Source organism: Fusarium solani, assembly GCF_023522795.1.
Source record: "Fusarium solani strain SB1 chromosome Unknown bctg00000001, whole genome shotgun sequence".
NCBI classification, from domain to species: Eukaryota; Fungi; Ascomycota; class Sordariomycetes; order Hypocreales; family Nectriaceae; genus Fusarium; species Fusarium solani.
Genome location: NW_027072156.1, coordinates 5,474,683 through 5,496,543, shown reverse-complemented (window position 1 = coordinate 5,496,543; position 21,861 = coordinate 5,474,683). Strand labels below are relative to the sequence as shown.

At 50.6% G+C, this 21,861-nt stretch overlaps 6 protein-coding genes across 6 annotated transcripts; 3 read left to right on the top strand and 3 right to left on the bottom strand.

Moving 5' to 3' along the window:
* Nucleotides 1-3,322: 3,322 nt before the first annotated feature.
* On the top strand, nt 3,323-10,960 carry MRS44_003849 (uncharacterized protein; the record flags this gene model as incomplete). Its single annotated transcript, XM_065623410.1, has 8 exons — nt 3,323-3,533; nt 3,587-3,755; nt 4,685-5,093; nt 5,165-5,633; nt 5,942-7,206; nt 7,742-8,192; nt 8,250-8,357; nt 8,625-10,960. The coding sequence occupies 8 exons, from the start codon at nt 3,323-3,325 to the stop codon at nt 10,958-10,960; spliced, it is 5,418 nt and encodes a 1,805-aa protein (XP_065479482.1).
* Nucleotides 10,961-11,383: 423 nt separating this feature from the next.
* Nucleotides 11,384-11,785, bottom strand: MRS44_003848 (uncharacterized protein; the record flags this gene model as incomplete). Its single annotated transcript, XM_065623409.1, has 2 exons — nt 11,384-11,438; nt 11,493-11,785. 2 exons carry the CDS (start codon nt 11,783-11,785, stop codon nt 11,384-11,386), a joined length of 348 nt encoding a protein of 115 aa, XP_065479481.1.
* Nucleotides 11,786-12,412: 627 nt separating this feature from the next.
* MRS44_003847 (uncharacterized protein) lies at nt 12,413-13,881 on the top strand (the record flags this gene model as incomplete). The annotated part of the gene is made up of 2 exons (XM_065623408.1): nt 12,413-13,626; nt 13,674-13,881. The coding sequence occupies 2 exons, from the start codon at nt 12,413-12,415 to the stop codon at nt 13,879-13,881; spliced, it is 1,422 nt and encodes a 473-aa protein (XP_065479480.1).
* A 476-nt stretch (nt 13,882-14,357) lies between these two features.
* On the bottom strand, nt 14,358-15,647 carry MRS44_003846 (uncharacterized protein; the record flags this gene model as incomplete). Its single annotated transcript, XM_065623407.1, has 3 exons — nt 14,358-14,905; nt 14,986-15,232; nt 15,291-15,647. The coding sequence occupies 3 exons, from the start codon at nt 15,645-15,647 to the stop codon at nt 14,358-14,360; spliced, it is 1,152 nt and encodes a 383-aa protein (XP_065479479.1).
* A 1,234-nt stretch (nt 15,648-16,881) lies between these two features.
* MRS44_003845 (uncharacterized protein) lies at nt 16,882-17,738 on the top strand (the record flags this gene model as incomplete). The annotated part of the gene is made up of 2 exons (XM_065623406.1): nt 16,882-17,001; nt 17,055-17,738. The coding sequence occupies 2 exons, from the start codon at nt 16,882-16,884 to the stop codon at nt 17,736-17,738; spliced, it is 804 nt and encodes a 267-aa protein (XP_065479478.1).
* Nucleotides 17,739-18,428: 690 nt separating this feature from the next.
* Nucleotides 18,429-19,481, bottom strand: MRS44_003844 (uncharacterized protein; the record flags this gene model as incomplete). The annotated part of the gene is made up of 1 exon (XM_065623405.1): nt 18,429-19,481. One exon carries the CDS (start codon nt 19,479-19,481, stop codon nt 18,429-18,431), a length of 1,053 nt encoding a protein of 350 aa, XP_065479477.1.
* Between the last annotated feature and the right edge of the window lie 2,380 nt (nt 19,482-21,861).

The following is a 21,861-nucleotide window of genomic DNA, read 5'->3' as shown; positions in this document are numbered from 1 at the left end:
GGGGGCCGATTATTGCTTATGGCCCTGGCAACACCACTACCGCAGGCAATACCGCGGCGCCATCAAGGCGGGGGTCAAAAGGTCGCGAATTCATAATTACTATTCAGGATAAGATCATGGCTCCTTGGAATTTGCAACTCTAGAAATGTTAATTGACCACTCCCTATAGGCCTATCTCTAAGTTGTGCTCCTCGTCGAGAAGAACCATGATTCCCCCCGTTTCTCTAGACATATGGCCAGTGAGAACCCATGGGAAATGTTTAGGGATAATGTAACACAGATGAGAGATTCAGGGCTGAGTTTCCTTGAGCGATGTGGGTATGGACCTCTGAAAGACTTTTCCGCGCCTCAGCTGCCGCGGCTGGTGGCCCAAAGGAGCATTGCTATACGATGGAAGAACTATCCCCTTCAGAGATATGTCTAGGGTCCTCTCAGCAGTCAAAGGTGGTATGAAGGCGGGCTGAGTGGCGATTGCCAAGACTTTTTCTTCCATCTTCAGCCTTCTGATCTGCTTGTGTTGTTCTAAAAGGCTTGGAGTTGGAGACCCGAGCATCGGCTTCATCACTAACCTCTAGGGTTTCTTGCTCGTTGTAGTCCTGTTGTCATTTGAAGAAATCCACGACGGCTCATTATATGCTAGCTTGCCTCAAAATCACAGCTTATATCTTCTGACGCAGGTTCGCTTGATCTTGCCCGCTACGCCTCACTTTGGCCCCAACATGCCTAAGTCTATTTTTAAATCTTGGTAAAAGAAGGCGGTAAATCCAACGGAGAATCAAACTGCCAAGAGAGCTTTCAGAGGAAGGGGACGCCTAGGGTCTGTTTTTAGGTAGCTATTGCGGCTTAAAGAATACTGGCGAATCTTTCAGGGATACCAAACGAAGGCCTATTAATAGCATTAGTCTACTCTTGGTATTTCTAATTTTACATGTCCTTAAATAAAGCTTCGCTATTCCCGCTCCCAGGTCTACCATAATAGCGAGGCGACATAAATATACACAGTAAATAAAGTATATATATATATATATGTATATAAATAACGCGCAGAGCCGAAGCAAAACCCCTTATTCCTTTTATTAGACGGCGGTCCTCCACATTTCACGGCACCTCGATCACTCGTTTGCTTTCCCGTCAATATATATATATTGCCTCTCACTATGGGCTGCTTCTCATTATTTCCGCAATTACCACCCGAGCTACGCCAGGAAATTTGGGAGTTAGCGGCGAGCACTCCTAGAGTTATTCATCTTTGGGTAGTAGCCGGTATCGTCACTACGAGTACGGGGCCGCACCCCTTACTCCGTGCATGCCGTGAGAGTCGCAAGGCCTGCCTAAAACAGAACGACCAAGGCGTCCCATTGAAATCCGGTGAGGGACGACTGGCTGTGAGCTTTGCCCGTGATCTCTTTTTCGTCAGAGGGGATAATCGCTGGCCGATGCAACCTTTTCAAAGAGGGCACTTTGTGTACCAGTTGATGAGAGTCGCCGTTGAGTTGGGTCCCACGTGTCATATGAGCTCCCTATTGTGGAGGTTTTCCTTGTGGAGAGAGCTTTGGATATTTCTCGATCAGGCACCGAACCCGTTCTCACCTCCGCCAGCATCTGATTTTCAACACCACTGTCCATTGCACCACTGTGATATGTTGCCCGAGAGTTACTATCCACCAAAACAGTCACGTCTGTCGGGCAATTTATGCCCTGCTTGTTCATGGGCTGAAAGCTGGTATCAGTATAATCTTCCTTACCCAAGATATTGGGGAAATGTCAGAATCACATATGACTCTACACTTCCGAAATATCCGACAGTAGAGCAGATCTTGAAGAGCTCGAATCCTCTAATTCGGTGTGTTAGAGTTGATGACACCCAACACAACCAACAGCTAGATAGGGCCTTCGGATACCCGGCAATTTCCAAGGCATTCGCGCATCGACAGACCTTAGCTGAAGCTTGTCTAGCTGGCGACTGGCAGAATTGTACTCACTAGGTAGTTTTGAATCAAAGGATCCTGTGATCATTGCAATGTGTGTTCCAAGTGAAAGCACCCGAATCCACCATGCTTCTTGTCGCAGTCCATTGCAACATGATGTAGCAATGTAGTCGTACACCAGGAAACTATGAGGGATATCTAAGAGCCATTGAAGGGGAAGGGCCATTCGCGCCACGATCCAGTATTCGTTATTAATAGCGATGAAATAGTATTGTTTTGTTCTCTGGTCCTAGTACTCCTATGTTTTCACACTACCCTATATGTAGCGGTGCTCGCGTGCATTCGAAGATTACTAGGTCGAGAAAACAACAGGCTTCTACCTACATAATAAGAGAAGGGCTATTTAATAGATGTCTGCATTTATGGACCGAATGCTTCACTGCGCTCGTTAGGTTACTGTACATACAGTACATATAGAGACATATAAACTAGATAGCGGCCTTTGGATGGCTTTCCTTGTCATCGACCTTCTCCGTGATGTATTATCGACTAATTCAGGCGCTTACACCCGTGTCCCAGCAGAGAAATCCACCGAGGCGAAACATTCTGTTAGCCACTTTCTAGCACCTAAAAATAGCTTCTTTACATAGAATGCAGGCTATAATAGGGAGATTTGCTAGAGATGGCTGCCACTTGTTAAAAGACGCCTCTTGATGTCTTGATAGGACGCGCCGTTCTATAATTAGAAGGAACCTCTAAACTGTCCTGATGTTTCTAAATGCATATTCGCTCCCAGATACTTCGCCCTTTCTATCTATAGCGTCTCATTTCCCTTCTGGAGCCTAGGGCCATACTTAATATGCCTTCATTCCCCGAGCCGAAGAATCATTCATACGCCTCTGTCTTCATGCATACTATATGTACGATCTGAACTTACCCTATATGAGAAGAACCATGGTTAGGCGAAGCTTTTATCCTACCCTAGATAGCATCAATGAGGCCGACACGGTCACTATCCCAGAGGACATTCGGAAGCTCCTGTTAGAATTGAAACAGATCCCTGACGGCGACACGGGGCGCGGAGGTTACTTATTTGAACACCAGAAGCATTTGTTCCCGAAAAGCATTACCGAGAATCACAGGGGATGCAGTAGGGCAGCCAGAGACCTGAAGCACCTAAAAGAGTTTCCAGTTCACACAGGGCTTGATGTGTCGGCAATAGAAAGTCATAAGAAATACAAAAATCTCCAAGCGCGAGGCTTTATATCATCCCAGGCTAAACTTGAAATTTCGATTCCGAGTATTCACAGTGTCGTGTTGGGCATTAAATCGCTCAGTTCCATCCCGATATCGAGGCCATCTACGAAGCCGGACTGCTCAAGGCCTTGAGAGTAATGCAAGATACGATCCCATCAAAGGACCTTGCCGTCCAGCTTGAGGTCGGCCCACAAGAGCTGCTTCTCCTCGGTGCCTGCCCAGACGCCGGATTATCTGACAAAAGGGAAGGGGAGGGCGTAGTGAGAGCTATCCTGCATCTTATCAGTGCATTCGATGCAAACGTGGAGCTGGGAATTTGCTTCTATCCCGGTACGTCGGGTGAAGGAGGTTAGTCTATATAAGGCCAAGGATTATGCTAACCACATCACTGCTCACACTAGGCGAGGGACAGGGACAGCAAGCCCAGTCAATGCGGGGCATTGCGAATCTCGCCCGTCGAGTAATTGCCAAGGCCCCACACAGAATCAGCCAGTTAGTCTTTGCTGTTCAAGAGAAAGAGCTGGCGGAATTCTCGAACTGTCTTGACGATGTCATGCCCGAGATGGAAAGGTATGGGATTGAACTTTATCCAGGATTGATCAACCAAGCCGGCAGAGCTAGAACCAAACCTAGGCTTCTATCAGCTACTAGTATGCTGTCAAACCGTAGTTCCACCACCGAGTATGACATAGAGACACAGCTAAGGCAAAAATGCGCTCAGTTGTGGAGAAGACGTTTGCCTTTCCTCTCTGTCGACGCGCTGTATGATTACGTGGAGAGATAGTCACTTCGAAATATGACAATTCATAATGTACATACAGTACACACAAACTTAAACAGAGCAAAATTTCAGCGCGGCTGATTACTATCTGGCTAATGCGCATCCGTGAAAGGCGGGGCGTATGCTCGATGGCATGGCAGACACCCCTGGCCGTCAGCAGAGCGACCCAGGTCCAGCCGTCGCAAGGTCGGCAGGCTGACGCGCGATGACTTGACCTGTGGCCAGGCACTTCAGCGGGAGTTTATTTATTTCAAGAATAAGGCCCCTGGCTGTCCTGCAGTCTTCATTTCAATACGCCAGCTAACTGATGAACCATCGCTATCACCGCCACCCCCGCTGTCATCATCACCGGCTTTCTACCGCTCTTCGTTTGCTACATCTCTTTGCCTCCGCCATGTGGGTCTTCTTTGGTCAGCTCGCCGAGAACATGCGGCAGGATCAAGATGATGAGATGGAGGGGAACTAAGTCCCGGAATAGATGCCAGCAGTGACGGCCACATCATTCGACTATTTAGGACTGGGACCCCAGTTCCTGTTGATTCTATAGACACGCAGACACACTTCAGCAGCTGATTGTTAGCATAAGCCTTATGACTACCCCATATGCCTACTAGTTGTTAGCTTGACTGTCTGATGCAGGCAATTTGATGATGCTGTTCCTGCCTCGCATTATTTGAAGTGTCCATCTCTTACCCCAAAATGTCCTTACCTTCCGTAGTCCTCTGTTTTCAACGCATGCCATCACGCAGGAACTTGAAAGCATGGACACCAATGCCGATGACGCTGCCTGGGCCAGAGTTACACATTCCCTAAGCCGCGTCGCTACCTTGGGCGATTGGGAGAGAGAAAAAGCAGGGATCCAGAACGAACTCACCTCAATAGCCAAGTCCAGGTGCACGCGGCGCTCACGGATGAGGACAGGAGCAGCCGAATCGGCGGAGTTCGATCGATCAACACAGAACCCTTGCACTTCCGCCAGGCCGCGTGGGTCCGCTCAGAGAGACCTAGCCTCGATCGGGATACAAGGCGCACTGCCAGCACTGCCAACCGGGCTGGGTCGGGAAGCAGGGGACTTGTGCCGCCATGAGAATCAACAGGCACAGGCCATCCCAGCGGCCATCCCCAAGGTACTGTAACCCCAACGCTTCTGATTATGGGAAGTATAGGATATGAATACACTTTACTGACGTCGACTAAGGATACGCGCCTCAGGGAAAAGCGAGAGAGAAACCAGGCAGCAGAGTCTTGCATCGTCCCCGAGCCAGGGCAAGTTTACTGTACATATTGGCAACCGTCCAAACAGTGGTACGCCGTACGATGTCTCCCCATGGAAACCCCACACGACGTTGAAGAGCTCGAGAACATGGGACTCTTGAGAGACCATATACCGGACTGCTGGGTCTACCGACCACAGAGCAGATCGATTTCGTTGAAACAGGGCTATGAGGCTGGCGGGCCGCTCTTCCCGACGCGCCAAGTTCCTATCATGTATTTCGACGGTCTGCCACCCGAAAAGAGCGCAGTCGGCTGGGTCGAAGTAAGGGACTTGAAAGTGTTTGACGACGACTGGACCTGGCACCTCATCGAACATGACCGCCGCGTGGAGGCGTTTCCCCACAAGCGGAGGGCCGAAAGAGGAGTCAGCCTCGCAGTGGGCGGTTACCTGGGTTCGTAGCGAACTAGAATGCTGGAAATTTGAAAGAGGCGTGGTTCTTGATAATGTTTCGTTATGCTGAGGCAACGAGAATATATGGAGAGGTGCTGACGTGGGCTAAGGAGAATGACAACAGTGGCTATATCAGGTAGTAGAAAGACTTTAAGAAAGTGCCACTGTGTTATGTAGCATTGGGATATGATGATACGATGTGTTGACAATGCGTTCTTTGTTATAGCTGAAGCCCGGCCCTCGATGGGATAGCTGAGCCAGAAGATAGATAGAAGCTGTCACACACTTGCTCACTCTCCCGGGGCCCAGGCTGTTTCCCTACCCCGCCTCCCTTGTTGCTGTTCGACTGGCAAAGAACCTGGCTGCACTTCTCCTGCCTTTGCCTCTTCTTCTTCTTCCTCTCTTCTTCCAACTTTGACAGCACTCGCTCCTCTCTTCCCGCTCCGACGCTCGGATCATTGAACCTCTCAAGAATACCGTCCTTGCCATCCTCGCTCGATATGCCCGTCGACCCGGCAAAGCGCCATGCCTCCCCGACGCCTACCACAGTCCCAGGCATTCAGTCTCCCGCCAAACCGGAAGAGTTCATGTCTAACAATGAGATCGTGAATAAGGCCCTCGATGGCTCCGCCGACGGTCCTCCACCCGCAAAGAAGCGTCGAACTTTCCCACCGAAGGAGCGCACAACCGAGTACTTGGATCTAATGAAGCCCCACGAGGAACGTACGTCCGAGGACCAGAGTCAGATAGAGAGGCTAGTGACTGCGCTGCGCAGGAAGAAGAAGATTGTGGTCATTGCTGGCGCCGGCATTTCTGTATCTGCAGGGATTCCCGACTTCCGCTCCGCCACGGGATTGTTTGCTACCGCCAAAAGCCAGCATACACTTGCAGGATCTGGCAAGCACCTTTTCGATGCGTCGGTCTACAAGCACGATGCGTCCACGCGGTCTTTTCACAAGATGGTCCGGGAAATGGCCAAGATGTCGCAGAGCGCAAAGCCCACCCCCTTTCACCACCTGCTGGCGTCATTAGCCCAGGAAGGCCGTCTACTGCGCCTCTACTCGCAAAACATTGACTGCGTCGACACTTCGATGAAGCCCCTGGCTACGAATGTTCCTCTCAACCTCAAAGGTCCGTGGCCGGCCACGATACAGCTGCACGGCAGCCTCGAGAAGATGGTCTGCACCAAATGTGGCCAGCTCGAGCCCTTCGATGGCGAGATTTTCGATGGTGCAGAGGCCCCAATCTGCCGGGCTTGTGAGGCCAATGACGAGATGCGAACCGCCCGTGCTGGAAAGCGAAGCCACGGCATCGGCAGGCTGCGACCTCGATTCGTGCTCTACGGCGAGCTCAACCCAGACGAAGAGGCCATTGGGAAAGTGTCCCACGCCGACCTCAAGGCACGACCAGACGCCGTCTTGGTCGTCGGTACGACATTGAAGGTCCCCGGGGCTCGCAGGCTTGTCAAGGAAATGTGCCAGGTCACCAGAGGCCGCCGCGATGGCATCACTGCTTGGATCAACCTGGACGGCGAACCGAAGGGTGCTGATTTGAAAAACTGCTGGGACATTGTGGTACGGTCCGAATGCGACGACGTCGCTCGGCTGGCTGCGCTCCCGCCTTGGGATTGCCTGCCGAATCTCACCCTCAGTTTAATCAAAAGAGGATAGAAAAGTGTTTGTTTTTTTGCCTTTATTGTCGCCAAGATAACATACAGTATAAGGCAATGATAATATATATACATACAGCACAGTATAACTCACGTTAAATAACAGGTATAACCGATATCCTCGTCAGTGTAGTCCGCATGCTTGATTTTCTCAGCGTGACGTAGTCGTGAATATCACCTTGATGACAGCGACTCGTGTAATGCTTACTTCAATGACCGCGGAAATGCCGTGGCCACAGCTGGGCCGGGTGGATGCTGATGTACGAGGCAGAACAGCGCTGTAGACGATTATCTTGATCATAAAAGGAGGACGGGCCATCGCTAGGTAGCATGAATTGGCGCCACTAGCGGCTTCCCCTGTTCACAAGTACCAAGTGAGAAAGGACCCATTTGCGTGAGAAATATGAATATTCCGATGAAATGATCATATACATACATAGCACTCGCATGCTAGCTTCTATCGATTCGCCATGGTTAACCAAGACTTTGCTGCTATCTCTCTCGATATCCGGCGAGAAAGAACGGAGAAGCTCATCGGCACAGTCTACATACGGATAAAGCACCTGCACTTTCTCAACGTAGACAAGCTGAGGAGCCATGTAGACCCACAAAGTACAAGACGAGTAAAAAGAATCTATAGGGAAGAGGAAAACATCAGGTCTGGCGATGCGTTGAACCACGTTCCAGCGCTCATCGACGACGTGGCCCTTGTACAGTTTTTGGCCCTTCAGAATCTCTGCATCGACCACCTGAAGGGTACAAGTACAATGCCGAAACTCGAGCTCCCAGATGGCTTCAGAGTACTGTGCCTCAGCGGCCGACATCGCATTGCAGCAGCCGAAGAAGAAGCTGGCCAAGATAAGTGGTGGGCAGTTGACCTGTTTCGGACAGGTCCGGGGTGCCCATCAACCCTCTGACAGAAATCGACCGACTGACCATTGATCACAGATATGAGCGAAGCACTGAGGGAGTTTCTAGTGAACGAATACTCCAACGAGCGCAAGCCCTCTGACGGGGAATTGTTCTTCAACACCCGAATGTCCAAAGTTGCACGTTGTACGAGTCAGTGGCTGGCCCGGCTCGCGTCAGTAAGCAATTCGCCGAACCGATTGAGAAACTATAAGGCTCTTCTTGGCGACGAAGAATACCTGGCGCGGTTTGATAGATTCCTCCGTATGGAGGCGCTCTTGCATGGCATGAAGCTGACGACGCTGAATAAAGTGCGGGCAAAGAGATATCGCACCGTAAGTCTTCCCTCACCCCGCAGCTGTTGTTCAAAAGAGTGCCGTGCCTAAACAACTAAGGAATTATTGCATGCTTTAGACTACGTTTGTGACTTCTGGGAAACTCTTCTCTTGGGGCGCGCCGAGCTCATGGCCAAGCTTGATGTGGATACTGTCATCAGGTTAGAGAAATCATCGCCGGGCGCCTGCGCTGATGACCATGAAGCGCTACGGCGCCAGATCGAGGAGAAACAAGTATTCAGCAATTTCAGCATCGAAGAAAGGCAGGCTCTATGGAGCAGACTATGTGTCCTCACAAAGGACCGCCTCGTTCCGTCGTTGAGGACCTTCTTCGACAACGTCTCATACCTTGAGAACGCAGGAAATGCTATGGAGTTGCTGGTGGACGTCGGGAAGAAGGGAGACCTGCGCTCGGCCCTTGCCGCCGCATTCCCAAAAGACCGTCGAAACACCCAGAACTGCATGGTCCAGGTGTCTGCTTCGGAATTTCAGTCTGCCAAAATTCACGGGGGCTGTCAATTCGACGCGGCGTATCTACAGCTCTGGCTCTACGCTATCCGCGAATGCCAGGACATAGATAAAGCTGGAACAAGCGACAAGGCCGTGGAAATGATCCTGCACGAGTTTGCTCTGGTTGCCGCCGAACTTGGTTTCAGAACAGACAAGATCAACAGCCTTCTGAAGGACGATCCTGACCTGGCCATGGCCAGGCGATTCCTCACGGCCGCACGACCTGCTGATGAATACCAGTACGACAATCTCGAACAGCACGCAATGGAAATCAAGGGGCTACTATCTACCGCGCTCCCTATGCAAGCTCGCATCGAGCAAGATGATTTGCTTGCTGCCATGAAACCGCCAGCCCGGTCCGGAAAAGTAGGGAGCGATCATCGCGCGCATGACCGACACTTCATGTTTCTCGACAGGTTCCTCGGATCAAAGCCAGGGCCGAGCTCAGAGGAGCCTAGGTCTGTGGATATTACCTCTTTCTTTATTCAGCAGTCACATTTTTACTGGTTTTTCGGGGACAGGATGAGGATAGAACTACTTCCCTTCGGCAGTAGCACGATACGGCACGCCGTGGGGAATGTGAGTGGCGCCACTGATCATGGCCCACTCGACCACGGGGGCCCATCAAGGAATGTCTCTGCCGTAGGTCGCTTAGTAGCCGGAACTACTCCCTGCCCAGCGCCATGGGATCTTGAGGGGTCGCGTCGCGAGCTCGCGGCTGCACAAGCAGAGCGCCAAGAATATGGGGCCCGACTCCGTCGGCTTGAGGAGAGAGAGAATAGGCTGAAGGAGGAGGATGATCGACTCAAAGGGTTTGAGAATGAATTGCTAGCCCGAGAGCTTCGGGTCCAATCGAAAGAGGATGAAATACGACGCGAAACAGCCGAGCTTCGCAGCACCCGGGTCGGCCTCCAAAACGGAATCTCTGAGCTCCTCTGTGAAAAGGGCGATCTCGAAAGGGCGATCATAGAGCTGCAGAGGGAGCAAGCAGTACTCGTGGATAAGGCAGCCAGCAGCAGAAACCAGCAGCAAGACCAAAGCGCAAATCCCAACCGACAAACCAGCCAAGCCCCGGATGGCAGAAGCGACTTCTTAGTTGAAGTCGCCCGTCTCAAGACCGAGGAGGCTGCTCTTCGCCAGTCTATTGAGAAGCTGGTGCAAGAACAAAGGGACCTGGAGGGTCGCAGCCAAGAGCTAGTCGACAAATGCCGCCAACAAGAGCAGAGGCGGCAGTCCGGTCTTACAGAACAATCTCGTCTCCAGAAGGAGGCCTGGGAGCTGCGGCTGGAGATTGAGCGTCTGGGCATAGAGAAGAGGGAGAGAGAGGCGGCCTTGGTCAGGCAGGGGCGGGAGGAGTCTGAAAAAATAGCGGCCTTGAATAGCAGGAAGCATGCCCTCCAGGAGGAGGTTCGCGAGCTTGAGGCAAGTCGCCAGAACCCGACAGAGGTTACCCCACAGATGCTCCCTCAAGCGGGCTCTGTCATTCGCACAAGTCGGTCGGCAGAGGTGAGGAATAGGGCGATCAACGAGAAGGAGCACACGCATAGGCCGAAGCACGATCGCGATAGCGCGACGTCCGGTCATCAAGACCGGCGAAAGAGACCAAGGAGGATGGTGGTCAAGTTTTTGAAAGTAGTCAAGACTTGGAAGCTAGACTGCGAGGTTGAGGAAGAGCACGTCGAGCAGGCGGCTACGAGGCACTTCCGGCAAGGATGTGCCCTGTTAGATGCCAAGATGCAGGTTTTGAACTTGGGAAGCTGCTTGGCTGGAGTGGCGAGTGGCATGATTCGCATAGTATTGGTCGTCCCCGGCTGGGAGCTGAGGGACTTGCCGGCGCTAAACAGCACCCACGAGACCCAGTCTTCGGCTGAGCAACCTTACACTGGCGGCTATAATGTAATCTAATTGTGGCCCTATCCGAATGTAACGATGTGAGTCCGAATCTAATCGCATTTCGGTGCCGTGGCAGCTTACCGTTTTACGAGCAAAGAATCCCACGATGAATGCCGATACAACATCATCACAGTACTCAGTGTATTTTCAATGGGTTATACGCCAGTTCCCGAGCCAGAGACTAGATATAGATTAATCAAATAAATTGAATTTATAACTAGATATAGAAAAGAATCACTCATGGTTGTTATATCATAATTATCGGCTCGCCGCCGTGTCGCCCCAGGGTCTTTTCCACATGTTCCGTGCACTAACTAGCCTATGACTTCTAAGGACTTCAGCATCCGTTGCGTAAAGACAAGTCAAAACGTACCTCTTGCAGCATCTTAGCTGCCGCCACAACAATCTCGCCTTCCTACTTATATAATCAACGCGCTAAGCCTGCTTTTCGGCCCGCAAGCTTTGTAAAGCAATGAGGATCAGGCCAAGCCTGGAAATTGCAGCTGTTAGCCAACCTTCAACAGCCTGGACTAAGCTGACTTACTGGTCTTCAATTTTAGAGATCCTGGCAGCAAGGCTGTCCGGTGCTGGTGGCATAGTTTCAATACTTTCTGGGGTTACTGATGGCTCATGGGCGAGCGTGTGATCGTTGAGCTGGAGCTCTGGCATCATTAGGGTGGTTTGGTCTATCGTGGAATCCAAAGTTGCGCTATCCCAAGCCGTACCTGGAAACTCGATATAATTCGAGATTTGTAATTGCTTCTCGGGGGGGATGTTACCGGTGTGACAGGCGCAGAAACAACAAAATATATCAAATGACCCTGGATATGTGTCCATTTTGGTGATAGGTGTTAATAGTAAAGGTTGTTGGAATCTAGCGGCGGCTTGCTAGCCTATATGCAGCAGATTTGCTAGGTGATGAAATAGTATCACCTGGGGGAAAGAAACTATAGGTTTTCATCCGCGTCTTACTCTTCGCGATCAAGGGTTGCTAAGAATAGCACCGTCGCTACGAGCTAGAGCGATGGGTTAATTTAGCCCTTCGCCGAGTTTAGTTCCGTCGGCCCCGGTGAGGGAATAAGCAGCAAGCTGGTAGATGCCCAGGCAGTCAGGAAACTCGTAATCAGCATCTTGCCCTTTATAGCCGTGCCTCCTGTAATGTCGCGAAGATTAAAAAGTCAGCATCCTGCTGACGGGGAGCTTCTAGGGTTTTGCTTACGTTCTTCTTCCTCTCGTCACTCCGTTTACGATTTCCCTTACATATCGTGCTAGGTATGGCTAGGTGCGCCTTCACGGGTCACTACGATCCATCAACCTTCACGATTCATTGGGATCTTTACCCAGTATGTATACATGCATGTATTAGCCTGCTTCATACATATAGTATAAATAAAACCATAACTTGCTATGTCTCTTGAAACATCTAGTAGTTCAGTTCATCCCTCCCTATCCATTGAAGCCATAATGGACCTTGCTCACTCCAGTTTTTCGCGGAGGCATGCCTTCAACCAGAATTTAATCAGCGGAGCGGTTCTATTCTTCACCATCGGCATCTACCTTGCCGTTCTCGGGCTTGGGGCCGGCGGCGGCAAACCATCGTCGCAGCGGGTGAGCGACATCTCCAACAGTCTGCTTTACGGCATTTTCGCCATCTTCGGTTTCCTCACGGGCGCCATCCTCAACAGGATCGGGCCACGCATCACAATGTCCCTTGGCGTTGCAGGCTATCCCCTTTACGTAGCCGGCCTCTTCTACTATGATCGTACAGGTAATGAATGGTTCCCTGTTCTCGGCGGCGCCATCCTTGGCCTCTCGGCCCCCATGCTTTGGTCGACATCTGGTTTCATTCAGTGGGCCTACGCATCCGAGGGTGAAAAGGGCAAATTTATTGCGGTACAATACTTCATCGGCCAGATCGGCAGCGTCGTCGGATCCTTTGTGGCATTTATCATAATCTATAAGGGAGCCGCTCCTGCCGAGGGCAGCCCCACAAACGTTTACATAGCCTTTATCGTCCTCATGATGATGGGCTTTGTCTTTGCCAGCCTCGGACTCATTCATCCAAGCAAAGTATTAGGTACGGACGGGTCAGCTGTCGCGGTTTCTCCGCCTCTCTCCCTGGCCCAGGAGCTCAGGGAAGTCGCCAAAGTCCTACGAGACCACCGCGTTCTGCTCATGTTGCCCGTCATCTTCAGTTGTGAGCTAGCCCTTGGTATTCTGCCTTCCATCAATGCACGGTTCTTCAGTCTTCGGACCCGCGCTATGAACAACGTCGTCTTTTGTCTGATTCAACTTCCAACCTCTGTCGCATGTGCCTACGCGACCGATAACCTCCGCTTCAGTCGCCGAGTACGAGGGTATACTTCTCTGTCACTTCTTGGTCTGGTGGTGTTTGCTGGCTGGATCGCGCTTCTGGTATGGATCACAGTCAGCTCGACGTGGAGTTCGCCGCCGCACAACGGAGTCGACTGGAAGGACGCCGAGTTCGCAGGCCCTTTTATTCTATACCTGGCCTTCGGCATTATCTTTTGCGCCCATCAACTTGTCGGCATGTGGGTAATGGGCACTTTCAGCAACAGGCCGCGTACCCTCGCCATCTACGGCGGTTTGTGGAAGGGCGTGGCCGCTGCCGGCGTGGCCGTCCAGTTCGGCATGGGAGCTGCCGAAGTCTCCTACAGGTCAGTTCTCCCAAAAGTCTCGCGAGGTAGTCTCTAATCTCCCACAGGAAACAAATCGCTTTCGCTACTGCTCTGCAGTTCGCCTCCATCCCTATCATGTTTTGGTTGGTGTCAGGACTTAGTGATGCCGGCCATACTTGTGACCGTGAGTTCTTTAAAATGCATGCTTATATTTCCAAGATTGACTCTATACCAGCCGAACTCCCTGAACACAATTTTCAGACACAAATAGCCGGAGGCACTAAGGCCGAGTAAGCGTCAGAGGTTGATCGTTGTTAGCTCCTACGTGCGGTGTAGGCCGTGTAGTGTAGGCCATGCGGTGTTTATGCAGAGGGAGGGCCGGGAGGGGTTTATCTTTGCACCACGTTTTTTTCTATAACCTTGCTAGAATGGTTCTTGCAGTCGGGGCCCTCTGGCTCAACTGTCCCATCGAGGGTCGCCAACGCAGTGGCCTTGTTCTTCCAGTCACGTCTATCCATTGACCGACTCGAACGAGCTGTAAGATCCCTTTGGGCCAGCTTTCTCGTTAGTTGTGTTTGCCGTTGGTACGGAGTCTCATTCAGCAACCATATCTGCTAACAGGGGCTAAGTGAGATCCATACTCAAAGTTGACCACAACTGATAGAGTAATCCTTGGGGTATATCTACCATTGAACTCGATCACCGGCTGAATCAAAGGGTTAACAACGTGGATTGGAACAACGCTATGCTGTCCGCGATTGTACCTGCTCTTATACCTGCTCTTGTACCTGCTCTTGTAAAACAAAGGACTCGCCGGGGGCTTGCGACGCCAGGACCTGCGAGCTATGAAGTTTTCTTCTCTTGATTGCCGGCCCAATCGTCCAGATCGACCAGTACGCCGCCAAGAGAAGCATCATAAATGCAGTCGCCCACGTGACCCCAAGGAAATTCTCACCAACAGCAGCAGAAACCCCTAGAAATTCTCCAGCCTGGTTGGTTTTGTGCATGGACTTGAAGGCCATCGTTGTCACAAGGCAACTGCCTATGCTGATTACTAGACAGCCCAAAGTAGAAAAGAGAAAGTTGGCAACCTGAACTCCCTTGTGCTCGGGTAGGAGCAGCGCAAAAATGCAGGCTGCCAGTTCTAATCCACAAAATGTAACGGCAAGACCATAGAGCGCCACGAGGGCCAGGAGAGCGCCGCTCAAGAGATCAATCGCCGCTTGGATATCATCGATCCAGCCTAGATCGCCCAAGCCCAAGTCGAATGGGTGATGGTTGAATTCTTGTTGGAGCAAGCGGGTGAAGGAAAGGCTTTCTAACATCCCATTAGCATAGATTTCCGGAGCACATCTTTCGGTTACATGATGGGATTCATGGTAACGAAATCACACTCACGATCGCGAGAAGCGCCGGTGCAGGAAGAAACAGTCAATGCTGCATCAGATGAACCATCATCTCCAAGGGAAAGATTGCCCCAGCAGAAACGTAGGACATGGACAGAGTACCAGTCGTAGATGTTCAGCCCCTCCAGTGTATCCTCGGCAATGCCGCCTATCGTTTCATCAATCCAACTCGACAAGCTATTATTTCCGGGCCCTTTTGCGACGCTAAGCATGGCAGGGCCCAGATCCGACAAGTCTAGCTACAGGCGGTAAAAGTCAGTCGATCATCACTAACCTGCCGGCATGTGTGTTACCCACTCTTAGTATGGCATAGTCTTCCAGTGCACCCTTACTTTGGCCTGCAAAGAGAGCCAAGTTGGAGAGTATGAGCGTGGCTGTGGAGAGAAGCAGAGGTGAATAGGTGATAATCTTCCCTTTGATGACGGGGACGAGAGAGTTTGTATCACGAGGGGCTGTTGGGAGCATAATGGATATGGTCCACGGGCCAGCAGCCTCGATGTGAGGATTAGAGAAGCGATTCCTGTGAAAACTTAACCTAGTTATGAGAGGACCAGGAGATGGGAAGGCAACGAGAATAAACACGGTCAGGTTGTCAGTGCTGTAGTAATCATACTCATGGTAATCAAGGAAATCGGGATTACCGTAATCGATCATTCCTAGGTAAGCAAGGGAGGCGCTGCAGGTGTCTCCAAGGAAGTGCAAAGACCTTGAATATACGCGGTGTGTCCGTTCCGGTCGAAACTATACATAATATAAAGTTACTAACACTGTACTGTACCCGCACCAGACTGCAGATGTATATCTATCATCGACAGTGTCTACTTGTATAGCAATGCCGACAATTCTCGGCCATCACTTACTGCAACCTTCATCTGCCTATGGGTGCCTTCACATCACGGTGTGGGAGGTGACGTTTATTTCCTTGATGGTGACGTAGTTGATGTACTGACAATTACACAAGTCTCGCGAGACCACACCGCAAGCCCAGTAGCCGTACAAGGGGATGCCGGGGCTACGACGTCGAGATCGGCTACGATAATGTTTGCGGCATATGCCGACGACCTCGCTCGCATCGACGATTGGATCCGCCTGACCACATTGATGCATTCATTTGCACAAGGCCTCGCTCGCATCGACGATTGGATCCGCCTGACCACATTGATGCATTCATTTGCTCAAGGCCTCGCTGTGCAGAGCTCAAGATGAGGCTCACCCGTTTATGCCAAAATGCGATCGTGGCAGAAATGCAGAGACATCATCTATTCCATCCATCCGATCGAGAAGACAGTCTGAAGAGCCCAGTGGAGTTGGACGGACGGCCGATGTTCGATGACTTCACCACACGCTCTCGTGAACAAGACGAAGCACCTCCTCTCATCAATCAAGCCACCAAGCCAACCCTGGTCCCTCTGCCATACTATAGTCTATGATCGGGGTATCGCCTAATGTGGCTATGTTAATAACAGCGCATAGCCCCTACAACAGGACTGCCCTACATACTCCTTGCCGGCCACTCTGTTCGTTGGTAAATGGTTCATCTGACATGGCCCTCGACGCCTTAGATCGTCCACCTATTCTGGAGGCTATAGAAGGCCAGCTAGACGACAACCATTAGGTCAAGAATACTTTATTGAGTTTGGGATTATCTTGAATTTATTTGAGTACCTCCAGGTCGTCAACAAGGTGGACTGAAATCTAGTCCACCACAATTTCGTGACGCGGCGCAGCACCCCTGGCAGACGGCTCGACCACAGCGAGCATATATAGTCATCGTCCTCGAACCTCCACCTCATCTCTTCCTCTTTCTCTCCCATCTCGTCTCACATCGCCTCTGCCCTTTCCTCCTTCTCTGCCTCCTACACACTACCTCTTTCACCTCTGACCGACTATGAAAGAGACATCATCGTCAATGGCCAACGAGACGCCACCCGCGGCTGAGGCTAAATGCCATCAGTGTCGTGGTGCGCTTGAATCAAGCTCAACGTACCGTACTAAGCGCTCCCCTTTTGTATGCTTCCCAGACCATCGTTGGCTTCGTGACGCTAATGTAGACGGCGATAGCTTCTCTGTGTCCGCTGCGCCGTGCGTGAATCTTTTATGGGAAAGTACCTTATCAAGCAGTTCTGCGACGGCCCATGCGCCATATGCCTTAGGGAGAAACCGACAGTGCACCTTACTTGTCAAGCTGGGGGGGCTGCCCTCGTCGGCCACTCTTTTTGCAAGACATGTGTACTCGGAATAAGGCCTTGGAATTACTTCTCCAACCGTGACGGCGACTACGAAGACTACGAAGACTGCGAAGACTACGAAGACCACGAAGACTACGAAAACTACGAAGACTACGAAGACTACGAAGACTATGGGGATTACGACGACAACGACGACAACGACGACAATGACGACAACGACGACAACGACGACAACGACAATAATAGTCATAGGAGGCGCATTACAGAGGTCGAAGGACAGTTTCCATTACGTCTTCCTGACCTTCTCCCAGAGGAACGACTTCCATGCCCACTATGCAGAGGCAAAATAATTTATGCCACCAAGGAGCGTGCTACTCCCGAAAGCTTTCAAGTCACTGATACACCCTCAAGCGAGAGCCGATTTGTCATCCCCGAGAGCGCCGTCGTTATCGATCTGACATCAGGTGATGGGGAAACAAGCTCCCGCAAGAGGAAGCGGAGCGAAGAATTGAGCATCCAAAGAAAACGGGGGGCATGTATCCTAAACCGCTGTTAAGGCGTGGAGGGCCATAATAGGTCTGGAGATGGACGGGAGGCTTGGGGTAGAAGCGGGAGAATAATTTTACATATGAGAGCTAGCAAATAGGTTTCAAAGATCCTCTTTATTCAACGAGCGTCAGGAATTATACCAAGAGTTTAAAAGGTCTTGCCTATGTCTCGGCCATGTCTCGACCAAGGCGGTCGACAGGCACCCGCAGGTGCACAGCCGGCTAGGCGAATAAGGTCGATTAATAAATAAAATAGAAACAGGAAACAACCTTATAATATTATAGCTCAAGGTTAATTAAAACCTTTATAAAATAAATCCGTCGTGGGCGGTCGCCTCGGGACATATAGGCAATCAAGGCATTGAAAATACAGGCCCCAAACTTTATCCCATTTTCTCGGCTGGGCGAAATTAATATCTAGGGTAGACTCAAAGTCATAGAAATAATCCATTCTAGCATATGCATATGATGCATATATATGCACGATATCTATACGATATAAAACAAACGATGCAGCGTCGATAAACATAGATAAATACTATGTATACATGGTGCCTGCATTAGAAGCTAAAGTATTCAGCGAACTGCTTATGCCGCCGTCAGCATGCTTAGGTAGTGCTGTAATCCCCTTTTAGAATGAATTTGAGAAACTCCAAACCCGACACGCTGACGCTGAACCTGCACCCCACTGTAACCCCTCACTCTATGTCCACTGAAGATAGACAACCCAGCCGAGGCACTACTGCGTACTTGACTCGCATCAGATCTACGCTCGCCCCCATTGTTTCCCCCGTACCCGTGCTATCGTCCCATTGCCCGCATAACCTCTCTTTCTCCAAACGCCGATTGATAAGGAATCGGATCTTCGTCGCTGCCATGCCCCTGTTTGCCTGCTCAACCTGGTTTACAACATCCACTAGGCGATGGAGTGAGGCATGGTGCAGTTCCGAAGCGACAAGGCGTTGTGATAGACCTTCGTAGAGCTTCTTGATGACTTCTGTCAGTCGATTGGCTACGGCGATATCCTCGCCTGCCACTGAGCCCTCGGCTGCGGCAGGATTAAGCCTCCCAGGGCCTAGAACTAAGCTGAGATACCCGTCCCCCAGGTAGAGTGTCTCGATGCTTGACAGGGAAGCGAGCAGGGCTTTAATTCTATAGGAGCATGGACCTAGACTGAAGCCATCGGCTCTTGCCATGCCAATGACATCGGCCTCAAACGGTAGCCGGTCAACGCCAAGATGGCGGGTACGCCCGAACTGACGGCGGAAGCTCTCTGCATCGTCTAATGATTGGACATGGGAGAAGTCGCGAACAGTGATGGCAAAGTCGGCGTTGGTCTGGATAGGCCAGACTCGCCGAGCGACATTGCTGATGAAGAAGATGTCCGTGATGAAGCTGCACCTGAGCATCCCATAGATGCGCGGCCGAGATTGCTGTGATTGTAGCGCTGGCGATACGGCTACCCAGAGGAGGTCGGGAAATGCTGTCAAGATAACAGATCGTGCTTCTCGGCAAATGAGACCGAGGTTGCGCGTATCTCGTACGGGTGACGACAAGATTCCCTGTAAACCTCTGGGCCCGGTGCAGAACTGCCCGCCAAAGACGACATATTCCTCTCTGCCTGAGCGGTTGGGGCAGCATGCTTTGGCTACATGGATCTTGACGCTCAGTCTGAGTATTCGAGGCCTAGGAAGACAGTAATCCCATATCTGCAGCCGCAGTTCAGGGGGCAAGTCTTTGAATTGGGCCATTTTACTCCATGTATTGTTCTCTTTGAGCCTTGACTTTCCAGGGTTTTTAAAGTAACCAGATGTAAGAGTCCGATGGTAGCTTACCGATAAGCTGACCTTTAGGTCTAGCGAGATAGTAAGCTCCGCTATTGCAGGGTACTAATTCATATGCGGCTTATTATACGACATATATCGCGCTTTAATACCTACCTAGCATACTCTTACAGGGCAAGTAAGATGGCTATACCTGTATATAAAGTAGTATTTATTATGCGCTAATACATATTCCTACTTCACGACTTGTTAAATCTAAGTTGCTATTTTACGCGGATCTCGCCTGAGAATGATGAAAGACCCCAAGATAGTCTTCGCCAAGAGTCGACGACACAGGATGAACCGGAGTCACCCGACACGAAAGAAATCATTAAGAGAACGGAACCAGAACCCAAACATGGACGCTGCCACAGTCCCTGACAGAGATGTCACGGAAGAGTGGGCGGAAATGATGTCACCCACAGAGACGGAACACAGAGACGGTACTTCAGAGAGCCTCTGCGCTGCATAATAGTAAGACGGCATCCGCACTCAGGGGAACACAGGGGATAGACCGGAGGGTACAGCATGGGAAGTAGGGCTATTTGAAGCGTATATTATCGGCATTGCTTGGAGATGGGGTGCGGCTTAAGATTTACTACCGGCCTTCTTCCCTTCGCGCCACTGGGAGGGTGAGCAGACCTTCGGTTTTTTGTACAAAGATTTAACTTATGGCAATGCTATTGGAAATACATGGGGCTACCAGCCTGAGTAAGGTACTATGTCAAGCTTTCCCCGCCACCACTCCCTCGAGACGATAAAACCCCTTTTAGATTCGCCGATAGCTACGTGCTTCCTAGTCTATCCGCAGTAGACAGAGTAGGCCACGTCCATAGTCTGGTCGCCACGAGACTGAGATATTGGCTTGTCGTGAGAAGTCTGTAAAGCCCAAGGAGAGCTTAAGAAGACAGCAAGGACGATTTTGGATACTTCTATGTGAAACCATGTCACCCTGTCTTCCTCTGTGTTTAACCTATCGATCTCTGGTCTCCACGTTTTAGTACAATGGGTCCGGTATCCTCCCAAGCAATCAACATGGGAGGTAGCGACGAGGGTGGCACGCAACGCAAAAGAGATTATGAAACTATTTTTGAGGACCTAGAGGGGTGTAACACCTGCATGGGCATGGAAGTGCTAAATAACGACTGGTAGAACCTAGCGGCCGCGTCTATAATTCTGCAACGCCCGGCATCTAATAACTGATATCGGCGGATGCGGATCAATTGGATACTAAGTCTTGGAGTTTTTCTGCGAATTATATTGGAGATTGCGTTGATTTCTTGGTAGTATATACGCTAATGGTGTTTTGCAAATGAAAGATGGTGATATATAGACTATGAAATTACAGTATTGAGCACTTGAACCCTCCTCTCCTACAATAACCCTTGTTTTAAAAACAAAGCCCTACATGTCAGCATAAGTATATATGCACACTGTGTACAATTTTGCTCCATACTAGCAGTATGCGTATCCATGTACTTACCTGACCGGCACGAATGACAGTACTCTCGACTCGCACTGTCAGCCTATCTCCACTTCCCCAGATTCGCGCCCTGGGCCTCCAGGCAGCAGCGGTACTTCTGGGTACCTTATTCGCTCGGCCAGAAATTGCTTACGCACCCAAAAGAAGGCCTAATTCTGACAAAACATCTGCTTACGAGGTAGAGCCATGTACTTAGATGACCCCACCCTAGACTTTACAAAGAGCATGTTGTTTTGGAGCGGTAGATGCAAGTGCTCAATACTGTATCACTTGACTAAACATATGATTCAAAGGCGGTCAAAATTTTCCTCGCCTTTCATCGTGCACGCTTCGCACTTTCTCGTTCGTGGGCCTTCGATGTACTGCTTGAGCTTGATCTCTATGTACTTTCGGTAAACCTCGTCATAGTCGTCCGCGTATTCAAAAGTATGCGATGAATGATTTTGTGTAAAAAGCGAAGGAGTCTGGCTGCAAACTAGACAACTAATCTGCTTACCATCCTTGGAACCTATAATGATTTTACATATCTGCGCAACCGACTCGTCCGCTTGGAGGTTCTTTCCTAGGCCGAAAACTTGCGCGTCCCTTACTGTTTTCTCGCCGTAGATAAGGTATGACGACTGCCGCTCTCGAGATGTGAATTCGCTTAGCCTTTCCGGCCATCTTGTAAGGACTTGGTGTGCGAGGTTGGCGCTGAAAGCGCAAGATGCATTCAACGTGATGTGATGAGCTTCGAAGGCGTAGTCATATGCCACCATTCTTCCGTGTGTATGCAGGAAATGTGGTTGCAGGCATTTCTTAAATAGAACTTTCGGTCAAGCCGAG